The sequence below is a fragment of the Thunnus albacares genome, chromosome 5 (assembly GCF_914725855.1).
Source record: "Thunnus albacares chromosome 5, fThuAlb1.1, whole genome shotgun sequence".
Classification (NCBI taxonomy): domain Eukaryota; kingdom Metazoa; phylum Chordata; class Actinopteri; order Scombriformes; family Scombridae; genus Thunnus; species Thunnus albacares.
The window spans coordinates 9150047-9162679 of NC_058110.1; the positions used below are offsets into that span (position 1 = coordinate 9150047).

General features: G+C 43.1%; 1 protein-coding gene across 4 annotated transcripts in view; it reads right to left on the reverse strand.

Moving 5' to 3' along the window:
• The window catches only part of agrn (agrin), a 256145-nt gene that overhangs the window by 18008 nt on the left and 225504 nt on the right, over positions 1–12633 (reverse strand). For all 4 annotated transcript variants that reach the window (XM_044351206.1, XM_044351205.1, XM_044351207.1 and 1 more), the window contains 8 exons: positions 11317–11431; positions 9744–9863; positions 9140–9556; positions 7441–7633; positions 5259–5474; positions 4721–4950; positions 3008–3142; positions 241–331 (listed from right to left, as the gene is read on the reverse strand). In XM_044351206.1, the coding sequence (XP_044207141.1) occupies positions 241–331; positions 3008–3142; positions 4721–4950; positions 5259–5474; positions 7441–7633; positions 9140–9556; positions 9744–9863; positions 11317–11431 (1517 nt within the window). The remainder of the gene's footprint in view (positions 1–240; positions 332–3007; positions 3143–4720; positions 4951–5258; positions 5475–7440; positions 7634–9139; positions 9557–9743; positions 9864–11316; positions 11432–12633) is intronic.

Here is a 12633-nt window from a genome sequence, read left to right on the forward strand (position 1 = left end):
GTACACTGGTAATATTTCTGTATGAAAATCAGGTAGAAGTATTATATATTCTACATGTTCAGGCCACGATAACATGTTATTTTTTGTAACCCTCATTGTCAATTCAGTTCAGGATTAAAGAAGGCCGCTTTGCCTTAGGCACAGAACAAGCTCAGCCAATGAAAACTACATGATATTGAATGTTCAGTCATACATACAAGACTTGACCATGTGAGTTTCATACATAGACATGAAGCTTACCGCAGATCATGGCCGTAGAGATGCAGCCCCTTCAGCTCCAGGTAAGAGTCTCCGTTGAATAGTGGCATGTAAGCCCCTCTTCTCTCAGTCACTAGAAAAACAAAGAGACTATTCATCCCTAGGTCCCGTTTTTGTTGCTGACAGAATTGAAATTCAGGTATAGTCAGTACATCTCTGAGGGACCTGTCAGCATTATGGAAAGAGATGGATTTGTGTTTTCATAGCCTTTGGGATTAAGACTTTGTCTTGACAGAAATTCAAACAAAATAATTCAAAAAACCCTTATGTCAGACTGATTACACAGTCTGCCATAGTCTAACAAAGAACCTTTGGAGGCATGTAGAGTTTAACGCCACAGCCGGGGACCCATGAAATAATGCAGTCATTGTATTTTGGCAGGCCTTTTTATAAATTCTTGTCTTTTTGCGACGGGTGTACGTCTGGAGTGATTAGGACAGGCACTGTGCCATGCTTCTAACAAGTGGCTTGACATTAAATATCGTTTAAGTGTCACCCGGGGGGTATGTGTTTATGGTGTTGTTTGCTAAAAACTACCATCATTCAGAAGCATGTGCAATACTAGATGCTCACGCACGCACACACATACACAAGCAAACAAACACACATACCTACAAAGCCAGGAAGAAAGCTTTTATTCGTAATTGGCTGGGATTAGCTGAGTCGAGTCAGGATGGAGAAGGCAGATGGAGATGAGAAAGCTAATTAGCTATTGTGCAGAAGACTGTTAATGATGATGGCACGCACCATAGAGGAGAGAGAAAAATAGCCTTGCGCACACAACAAGGAATCGTGCACTAAACTGAACTCTATCAGAGTAACAGAGCTGCTCAGAGTGCAGTTTCTTATAGAGGAGTGTGGAGGATTTTTTTTTCTCTTTTCCACCCGGTGTTCACACAGAGAGTACCATGATCAATAAGTCACTAGAGGTCCAGGCATCGGAATGAGCTGAGTGATCAGGAAAACCCAGATGACATATGGAGGAGGAGGAGGGTGAGCTTGAGTACCAAGAAAAGTTGGTCAAGTTGAACTTTTCATAGTTTTCCTGTACTTATACGCTACAGAAATAAGCGTCTCAGAAGCAATACTTAAGGAGCTGTTGCAACTATCTCTGAGGTTGGTGGTAAGCTCTGAGGTAATTTTGTTTATGTTTGAGAAATGCTGGCTAATTAGTACTTGCTATAAAACCCATCAAAACCATATCAAATTAGAAAAGGCAATAACAAAGCATTTTTACTGTTAAAAACTTTGCAGCTGTAAACAAAGCTCCTGGTCCTGCCTACAATCCATCAGATCTTCAACAAAGTTGCTAGCAATGTGAATCAAGGGATCTTTAACTCATTCTCTCTCTCTCACACACACACACACACACACACACATTAACTGGTCTCGAGCTTAATGTAGCTAATGCACTGAATGTAAAACATTTTGAAATTCAAACTCCCCCCTGCAGTTAGTTTTTCAAGGACCGGCTGAGTCCAAGTGATCCTGCTTTCATCACTAAATTGTAATGATTTACACTATCACAGGGTAAAAGCACTGATGAAAGTAAGCCATTCAATACTATTGGAACACCCTTGAGAAAAGTCCTTGATGGTGAATATTATATTAGTGAGCCGAACAGACGAACCTGAATTGAAATGGAAACCACAGCTCAGCTGAACGTGCGCACCCGCTCGGATACTCGCAAGGCACACACTTCATATTACGACTAATTCACCTTCAGGCTTCTGATGAGTGGGCTCTAAGCTACCTGTCTTTTTAACTGTTCTCAGTGCAGCCCTCAAGGGTACATCCACCTGGCTGCCACCTTATCTGTGAGCTCCTGTCTGGGGCTGACACTCTGGCTGACTGACACTCCCATTAATCACTGTGGGCAGGGAGGACTGATGCAATTAGTCATCTCATTGATTCCCGTGGAAAAATAGCCTTTTGGAATGGGAGACGCTCTCGCTCACACGGCACTGATTTTGGTTCACCTCAATTTATTTTAATCACCTGCTAACTGGGACTCAGAGCTTGGAAGGAGGTTATTCCCATCTGGTTTTTCAGGACTCCCATGTGTTTGGGGTGCAAGGGTGCATGTTTCTCTTTTGTTAAGGATGTGCATGATAGTATATTCTCTTTCATTCACGGTTGCAGAAGTCAACTCTCGCAAACATTCATCACAGCATCTACAAAGGCAGGGAGGGAAAAAAACACGGGACGACTTCAAAATACGACAATGCCAAAAGTGCTAACGATGAACTTCAAAAGCAGCTGAGCCGTGCTCTGGTTTTTTCCCCAGCCGTGCCCAGCTCTGTCATGTGGAGCTAAGCAGCAACAAACATGTTTGAACACAACACCTGTGGGCGGATAGGCAGGGAGGGAGAGGGGGGGAAGGCTGCGGCTTTGTTGCCGCTTATCCACTAACAAGCACGGCTGAGTCGATGCAGTGAACCACCCGACGGGGCCAATCACCTACCTCAGTTCCGCAATCCAGCAACCCTCCCATCCCCACCAACCCTGAAGGCCCAAACCATCCCCCACTTCCCCCATCCTGCGTTTGATCTCCTTTTTTGATTCGGGATGGATGGAAATGTCATACGGCGGAATTAAAAGTAGAGTAAAAGAGGCAGAAATTGAAGAGGATGGTACTCAGCTGACTACAGACCAAAACAACTCTGCTCCTTGGTAAGCAGTGTAGAGAACAACTGTGGTGTGAAGTGATGGATTTACACCAGAATATTGACTGTTAAATTCAGATTACCTTTCTCACAGTGCCTCCCTTCACGTCCCATTGGACACTCGCACTTGTAGCCTCCCTCGGGCAGCGCCTGGCACTGGGAGGATTGATGGCACCTGTTGGGCTCGCATGGGTCATGGACGTCAGCACAAGTTGGACCTAGACAAACACACAAATCCACCATGAAAAAACCATCATTGAAACTCAAGGCAAGATTTTCTACCACTTTTCTCTTTTATTCCATTTGAGAGGAGGTGGAGACAAAAAAAAAAAAAAAAAAAAAGGGAGGGAAGCGGGATGGATTTCCTCTGTAATAGAGGTCATTTTCTAATAGGATTTGGAAATATTACACGTCCAGATTAAACAGTGGAGGGCCTCCCCGCCATGCGGCCATGTTTCTGGGCCAACACCGACTGTGGGAATGGCTCGGGAACGTCTGGTGGATGATGGTTTTGCCCTCTGCCACAACCCATCTGAATTCACCCATCATTACTTTAGCAGTCAGAGCCTGTGGTGAGGAGGGCGCTATAATGAACCCCATCCCCGCTGAGCTCACAGGACTCCCCCATTTTTCCTCACTCGCACTTTTGGAAGCTGTCCTTTATCCTCCGTTCTCACTTCTTCCCTACTGCAGCTCTTTTTTTTTTTCCATTTCTCTCCCTTCTCTCCCGTTATTTTAGTCCTCCATCTAACTACAACTCTCTCTACCCATTTACTCTCTTCTCTTTCTGTGATCTGTCCCTCTCTTCGAGACTGGCCATCTTGGCCACTAAATTGACGTGATGATAAAATTAACTTGACTGTGTGTTGGCAGGCAACGGTCCAATTCTCATTATCACCATTCATTTTACACCATGTTGCCAGCACAACTTTGATCACAGCAATGCTTCTTCAGAGTAGAGGGTTATCTTTGCTTCTTCTCAGGCTTCTCGATATCAACAAAACATAAAAGCACCTCTTATATGAAAGGCAATAGTAATGTAATGTGATACTTTCTTGATCCACATTACAAATTGAAGGAAAACGGCTCTTAAAACTTGGCTGAAAGGTGGTTTCTCTAACCACTGAGCTGCCCCATGTGGGTATAATATCTTTTAATATTAAAGCATAAAAGTTAACTCTGACAATTAACTTGGTTCTGGTGAGGAACTTTCTGCAGCAGGCTTTGGAACAACCAGGGCTTCGCTTGGCTGGGCCCTGATGGTGTCTGCTCTTGACTAAATTTTCTCTGAGTTGCTTGTTAGTTGGCATCTGCTGGAGGGAGAAAAAGAGGAGGAAGGGATGTGGAAGTGCAGATAGGCCAAAGGCCAATCACTGTGAATTCGGTGGAAGTTTTCATGTTTTCTGTACTGCGTCAACATTTAATCTCTCATTTCTGTGCTGGACACACAGATTTGACAGTGTTGGTGTTTACAAAATGACCTCTAGCGCTCCTGCTGGGGGCGTGAGTTACACTGTCAAATTAGGCTGTCAAGCTTACTTAGGATTTGTGAGCAAGTCATGACCACAGTGAATCTCTGAAGAGAAGGCAAAGCAGAGATACAAACATCATTTTAACCACAAGGTGTTAGAGAAGTCTGGAGATTACAACATATATTGTCTACATATTTCCCTGCGCACACGTTGAAATAAGCCTCTCGAAAGTCCATGACCGTTCAGAAATCCCAGTATGACCAGTAGCAACACAACTGAACTGCATTGCTGCAGTGTTAAAACTTCCTTATCTCAGCATCTTACCCCAGAATCCTTTGCTGCACTTGCAGTGGAACATCTCTGCCTCCTTGACCTGGCATGCTGCACCGTTCTTGCATGGATTTGGCTGGCAGGGGTTGTTGCCACATTCACCCACACCGCTGCCGTACAGACTGTCGCCCCCGTTCTCCTGCAGGTTGAGCACCCGGTTGTTGACATCAAGCAAGCGGATGCAGCCAACCAGACCTGTGGCCACCGCTGTTCTTTCCCTTACACTGAAGAAGAGAAGAGAACAAACTTTGACTGAACCTTCATCGAGGGAGTGTCAGAGCTAATGAGCTGAATGCTGCCTAAGACGTACAGTTGATAATAAAGAATCAGTCCGCAAAATGGACAAAGATGGGAAACTAGATGCAGCTAGGTGCTGTTAGGAATTAGTGGAATACTGGACTCAATATTAAAATCTCTAGACTGAAAGGTTTAATTGAACATAATCTGCAGGTGATGGGCTTTTTGTCTCATTTCCTTTGTGCCCTGAACGATCCCGTCGCTGTGTGTTAGAAGAAATATAATCTATTCTTACTCCTGCTTCATTTCCTCGGTTACTCCTCCAATGAAAAGGTGAGTGTCGAGGTTCAGGCCATCTGTGCCACGTGGGCTCTCGCCCTCAATGTGCGGCTCATTGTCCACGCTGAGCATGGCGTTGCGTCGATTGCGAGTAACCACCAGCTGATGCCAGCGGCCTTGGCTGATTTGGACTTTGCTAACCAAGGTGCCTGTGCCCGAACCTGTGTTGAACCTGAAAAAGGGGAGATACGAAGCATTAGACGATCTCTCAGTCAACTTTATCCAACAATCACTTTATACCCTTAAATCAGTTTACAGCACTAGAGGAGGTTATTTTCCACACTATATGTTTATTCTTTATTGAGCAGAGAGGGATGAAAGAGAGAAAGTACAAAACTTCCCATTTGGGATTCCAAACTATGTGGCTGAAATGAAGGCTCACTTAAAAAAATGTCTTTCACACCCTCTTTTAATTCAACCTTTTATCCAATGAGGTGTTGTTGAGAAAAGGGCCATATCCTCACAGAAAAGAGCTGTCGTGTATGTGCACCCACACATATGGTAGTATTAGCACAACCTGAGAGCAATTATCTGCCACAAATAATTAGTTCTTCTCCCCACGTCTTGGATTTGCAGAGCTGTGGGTGGTAATCTCACAGCTGTATTTCTGGAATTGAGGCAGAGCTCCATTTGAAAGCACAAGTGACTAATGATCTCCTTCAGTTCGCTATTGATTTCACTCTGAATGGAAAAATCTAACCTGGCCAGGTTGGGAGGAAATGCAAGGGCTTCAAGGGGTCAGGGTGAAACACAATACCCGAAAAGATAAGGAAAGCGGGTGGTGTTGGAAATAATAGGTCTAACACAGACACGGTGCAGAAGCTCTAATTAGACCATGTCTCTTCTGAAGATGCTGTTTTACCCCAAATGATTTTTTATGCATTCAATTCCACTGTGGGGGGAAACAATAATAACTTACTGTTTCTACAGGTTTCTGGCAGGAAAATAGTCTAATTTAAAACAGACTGGATGAAACTTTTGGTTACTGTCAGCTTTAATCCAAAAGTGATACAGGTCCATTGTTGAAATCCTATTATACATCTTTAAAGGGCACTACAGCAATTTTACATGTCAAACTCAATTTTCTTGTCATGAGAAGTGATACTCAGCCCGGCTTTGAGTCTTCAAATCTTTAAAGAGAAAGGCTGTGCTACTAACTGAGGCATGGATATTGAAAGATGTGGATGTTTACCTTGCAGGGAGGATATAACAAACGATGCTTTAGAGATCATGGGAAGTGCAGGATTCAATGATTTTGGAGTTGGATCTATACTAGAAACTACATAAAGGTCAGGAAGCTTCTGCCTTTGCTGCATTGATTTTGACAGTTCTTTTTTTTTTTAAATGTGTCTCTTGAAAGTCCCCAATCTTTATGAAAGAACAACACTAAATTTAAAAGTGCAGTTTTAAATGGCTTCTCCACCAACCATAAGCAATTAATTCATTCTAATTAATTTATCTAACTCATTGCCTGTGCAGCCCAATACAACCATAGACTTGTGATTTGAGCCCATATAAAGAAACTAACTAAATAAAATAATCCAACTTTGTATAAATGGCACAGCAAGATCACAGATGGATGACACATTTCTATTTTCTCAGTGTCTATTGTTATATCACCCAATCAGATTCATGGGTGATTCCCTTTCAGTCCAGACTTGCACAGTGTTAATATGTTTCTATATTTACTGTGTTACTTCAATCCTGTACACTCTAATGCATCTATGAGCCATTTCTAAACACATTTCAGAATATAAAGTACCCAATTTGGACATCCTGCACATATTTCTGTGCATATGTTCCCATCAAACAGGATCATGTGCACAGCTTTGCGAGTTTGAACACACTTCTGAAAGCGATGCTTCATATCTATATGCAAATCTGTCAAGGAGCCTCTGTATCTTTATTTAATTTCGGGCAGTGGTGTTTTCAACATGTTTACTTGTTGTAATTATTTGCCTCATTATCTTCAGCGCTCTCTATTTGTTGTATTCTTATCTACATCCTCTCTCAGTTGCTGCTGCAATGACCCTGTTTCCTCACGGGGATCATTAACATTTCATCTAATTTAATCAAACAAAAGCGGCAGAAATCAACTGACAAGGTCGTCGCCCCCTCTCGACTCAGTCGATGCTCACCTGAGCTCCACCCTGCTGTTGACCAGAGCCAGAGAGATGAAGTCCTTCTTGCCGTCCTGGCCGTTGTAGAGCAGGATGCCCGTCATCTCGGACGCTCTGAACTCCATGGCGATGCGGACCGTGTGATAAGCGCTCATGGTTTGGAAGGCCAAGTAGGACTGGCCGCCAAATGATGGGATGAAGTACTTGATCACTATGGAGGAATGAAGACAACAAGCCAATCCTGTCATTAGTATGTGTTAAGCTTTATCACAGTGTAATAGGTGTTTAATGTGCATAATTAAGTGTGAGTGGTGGTGTGTCTTGATGACAGAAAAATGAGCCTTTCTAGCAGTTTATTTTGGGAATGATGTTTTTCTGAAATGCTTGATGGGTTTATCAAAAGGAGAAGGTCGAGAAAGAGGAGGAGCAGAGCTTTTCACCCACTCTCAAGACACACACATTCACACACTCATGCACACACACACACACACACACACACATGCACGGGAAGCCTTTGTTTTTCTGCCACTCGACAATTATGATTATTATCATCCATTTTCTCCCCCGGGCTCTTTTTCTCTCCATCCATCTGTCTTTCTGTCCGTCTCTCGGAGGAAAATGGCAGCTGATGAGCTCCCTCTTTTCTAATGACTTGATTGATCTGAGGGAGGCTGGTGTGCAATGTGTGTGTGTGTGTGTACGTGCGTGACTTCATTTAGCCACTCTAACTCAAAGACACAGTGATTCTCACCAGCTAATCCCCATCAAAGCAATTAGTGTCAATTATCTTAAGATGCAGCTGCGTGAGGTTATTCCTCACCCCCCCCCCAAAAAATCCCAAAAGTAGGGTAAGAGAGAAGAAACAAAAGAAGAAGTTCTCCCTGATTTATGATTTTTTCTCAGTGGTGCTGATTGGATTTTGTGTTGCCTTTGATGAACAGCTCAGTGGTTGCTCACTTCTGAGGTGTTGAACCTGTCTGAATCACTTGAGATGAATTTGAAGCGCAGCCACCGAGGAGAGATGTTGTGTCTGACTCAATCACGCTCAACTCTTTGTTCTCAAGTTTTTTTAGAAAAATCTAGTATAAAACTGACAATCTGTCCTTAGCTCTGATTTGCTGTTGCTTTGTTGGGAGCCGCTTTAAATGACCCAATAAATCCACATCTGTGACCACACAACATTTAATTTACATATTCCAGCACTAACTGAGTCATTACTCACACTGCTACTTAAGTTGGCACTTTGCAGCCACTTTGTGATGCTACAATTAGACAAAACTACTGCTTAACAGAAGCAATATGTTTCATTACTTTTTCTTTAAAATAAAAAAAAATCATTGACTAAAACGTTCCTGTAATATTTGATTTTATTATTTTAATGGTGTGTTTCTACTTCTTTATTAATATATTACAGCACTTGAGGATATGGTTAACAGTGATTATAGAACAGCTAAAAGGCATGATTGGCACAATGGAAAGTGGAGTGCTTAAAACCCTCTTACTGTAGTTGCTGCAATATCACGGTAAATGTCAGCTATGGTGGTTTCTTTGAAACTGCTAATTGCAAAAGTGCCAAATTATAAGGAAAGTCTGTTCCGGCTCATTTTCTTAGATGAGTTTGAAGCTCAGACTTTGAAACTTTTGAATTAACAAATATGGGAAAAGAAATAGCCCATGATATATACAGAAGAAGAAAAAAAACTCCCTGCTGACTCACCCTTCTCACACACGGCGCCTCCTCGCCCGGCGGGGCACTTGCAGCTGAAGTCGTTGCCGTCTTCCTCGCAGGTCCCCCCGTGGAGGCAGGGGTGGGAGTCGCAGGGCTTCTGGGCCTTGTGGTGAAGTTTTCCCCTGACGTGGGCAACGGTGGTGGCGGGAGGCAGCGCGGTCGTGGTGATGGCTGCTTTGGTGGTGGTGGGGAGTGGTGTGGTGACCGGCGCTGAGGTGGTGGTGGTGGTGGTGCGCCTGTTGTTGTAGGGCCTGCGGGTAGTGCCCGGCGGGCGACGGGTGATGTAGGGGGAGGTTGGCGGAGGCCTGGTGGTGGTTGTGGTGGTTGTTGTGGTGGGAGCGGCTGTGGTTATCGACGCTGTGGTGGTGGTGGTGGTGGTGGTGAAGAAGGGGATGGAGGAGAGGCCTGTCGTCAGAGACGTAGAGAACGATGGATATTAGAAAAAGAGACGTTAAAGTATGCTGAGCCTTCGGTCTTGAGATTTCCAATTCAAGAGCTGTAAAACCTTTGATAAATCACCTTATGAATAACTTAAAACCCCTTTTCATTTTATTAATCCCCACACACTCCTGTTAAGTCCACACTGTATTACCATAATTGGTGAAGCGTATATTCTCGTCCTCCGGCTTCTTCACGGCGATGCTAGTCTCTCTGGAGGCCTTCAGCTGTTTCAGCAGGGCTCCTTCGATGTCCTCCACCGTGTATCTTGTATCTACAATAAACAAGAGGTACAGCCACTCAGGACAAGGCCTCAGAGGAGCACTCCAAAGCAAACATAGGACTCGTGTTTCTTTAGTGGTACAGTGGATATATCAGAAAACCCTGTGTATGACAGCGGAGGGTCTCCGGGGACCACTTGTCCTCCACTTGCCACTTGTCCAGCTTTTTTCCAGATGAATCGCTCTCATAACGTTTGCCGCAGATGTTCACTTTACTGGCCATGGAGGAGAGCCGCTTAACGGCACCCGTCACCCTGTATGAAGGGTATGAAGGATGCTAAACGATGCTCATAAAAATAAAAAAAAGGAAAGGAGAGGAGAGGAGAGGAGAGGAGGAGGCAGGGAGGGAGTTTTAAGGCCCTGTCCTGGTTTCAAACATTATTTTGAGCTGAGTTCATATACGTAGAAGTTATTAGTCTTAATAATGAATGCACTATGTATGTGCAGTCGATTTGAGAGTAACATGAGGTTCCATTCCTGTTTAGCTTTAGATCACAAATTGTACTTTTAGCTATATAGGAGATGCCAACAGGCGCTGAAAAGGAGGGAAGTTGTCTTGGCTCTGAGGAATAACAAAAACCACTCTGAACATCTGAGTGGAGGTAAAAATTTACTCATGATGTTGTTTTTTAACACTGAGGTGCAAGCAAGAGCTGGCACTGAGAAGAAAATTGAACATGATAAAAACTAGGAAAAACATTCAGTGTCTCACAATATTATGAGCTAAATAAACAATAACTAGTAAGAGTGCATGCCTCCGCCAAGGATGAACAAAGAACCTGAATCCTGATCTGCATCAGAAAACATGTAACAATAGAAAATGATGATGATTTGGATGTTTAATACAAGTAATTGTGCAAAATTTCAGGTAAGGCAAGATTACTAAGTAATGGCCATTTAAATGACTTTTGTTATTGTTGTGCTACCTACTGTTTAATAAAAATTGCATTTAAAGTTTGGTCTTGTTCAAGTTCAACATGATTGCTATTGTGCAAATGCTTTCAAGAAGAAAGGCTCTTTCTGTCAAATAGGCCACTCTTCTAAGAATTTTGGAACAAGTTTTCAGAGAACTGTGTGGAATATAAAAAAAAACAAACAAAAAACAGAACTGTTATGTACTAAATTAGGTGAAGAATGGATATAATTTGTATGAAGAACAGTAAAAAATGATGGTGACTCCTGGAGAAAGCAAACGTCTCTCTGCCATACAGTCATGAGTGAAACTGTAGTGCTTTAAAATGCTGATATGGTGGCTTATTCTGCTTAAATTAGCCTAACTTTTATCCCAATTTCATTTAAGCAGTTTTGAGATATCCTGCTAGTTAAAAGGAAAAGGGGAACAAAGCACAACTTCAATGACAGAGGTAACAACACTGAGCTGCGGCTCAAAAAGATTTAGCAGACTGCATCTCATCATTATTCAGTTTTCAAATCTTCTGCTCTCACCTGGTTTGAAGTGGGCCTCCACAAAGGCCAGGATGGAGTTGCTGGGTGCCAGGTTACGGACACGAACGCTCATAAAGTCTCTGCGCACCTCCGACTTCCTGAATAACTCATTGAGCTACAGAAGAGAGGGAGAGATACAGAAAAAGGGAGAGAGAGAGCAAGAGAGAAGAGATGATAAATGAGGCTGGTAATGAGCTCCACGCTATCGTAGCCGCGACTCCAATTCCACAAGACTGTACTCTATCTCCAAGGAAGAAAGACTGCCTCTCAAATTGGGGTGCAGAGAAGAAACCTATTGGGTGTGGGTGCACAAATTGACATTTAGCTGCAGCCGTGGTATTAATTATAGTAACAAGTTTTCGGGAGGAGCTAAGATAAATGTCGTGCTACCCTGACATGTGCTCCTGATTGGTTTTGCCTCTGATGCCCCGGTTGTGTGCATGTTGTAGCAGCCAGAAGAGCTTCATAAGGAGGTTTTTACTAAAATGTGTAAAATGTGTAAAGGATATTACAGTAGCCTTTAGCTAAAAACTCTGGGCCAATATTTAATCGTCAAATTGGAACATTTTCATGCTTGAACTTAGAAAAAGTTACACATACTAAAGTGTTTACCCATAATTCTATTCTCGTCAGTGTGGTGGTGGATTAATCACATTCACACACTCCTCTTAATACACACATTCAGTCTTTGAATGCAACAAGAAACAAGTGGAAAATCCTCCTACTTGTCCTCATTCCAGCTGCTGGTTAAAATCACAGGAGCCACAGGGATTGCTAACCCACTACAGTGTAGCATCCTCTGAGTGGCCGTTTCCATTGTTTCCACTGAGCGCTCCTCCACATTCCCCATCTGCATCTCGTTGATGCAAATTTACTGATGTTCCATAAAATGCCCACATCATATGATATTTTTTACTCAAGAGAATAAAAATGCAGTTGATTCAAATAATTTAGTTCAAGGTTAAAAGCTCAGAAAGCCACCTATCTGCAGCAAAGTGATCACATTAACATTGTTTCTGCAGCTTTCACAGTCTTTCAGTAAGCTTTTAAACAAAAAGTGACGCTAGCGAGGTGAGCTGCGATGCAAAAAGTTGCTGATTCGTTGAGTGGCACTGATGATTCGGTGCACTCAGTTCAGCTGGAGGATTCGGTGTTTAAGATTATTTGCTTCGTGTACTGAGCACCTTTAATTTGTGGGCTGAGGTGTGACAGCAAAGTAGACAGGTCAAAAAATAAAATCCTCCAAATCTGGCTTAGGGATGGAAATGGTGGTGGACAAGCTCTCAAGTGGACACGCTGACCTAGAAATCTCCTGTC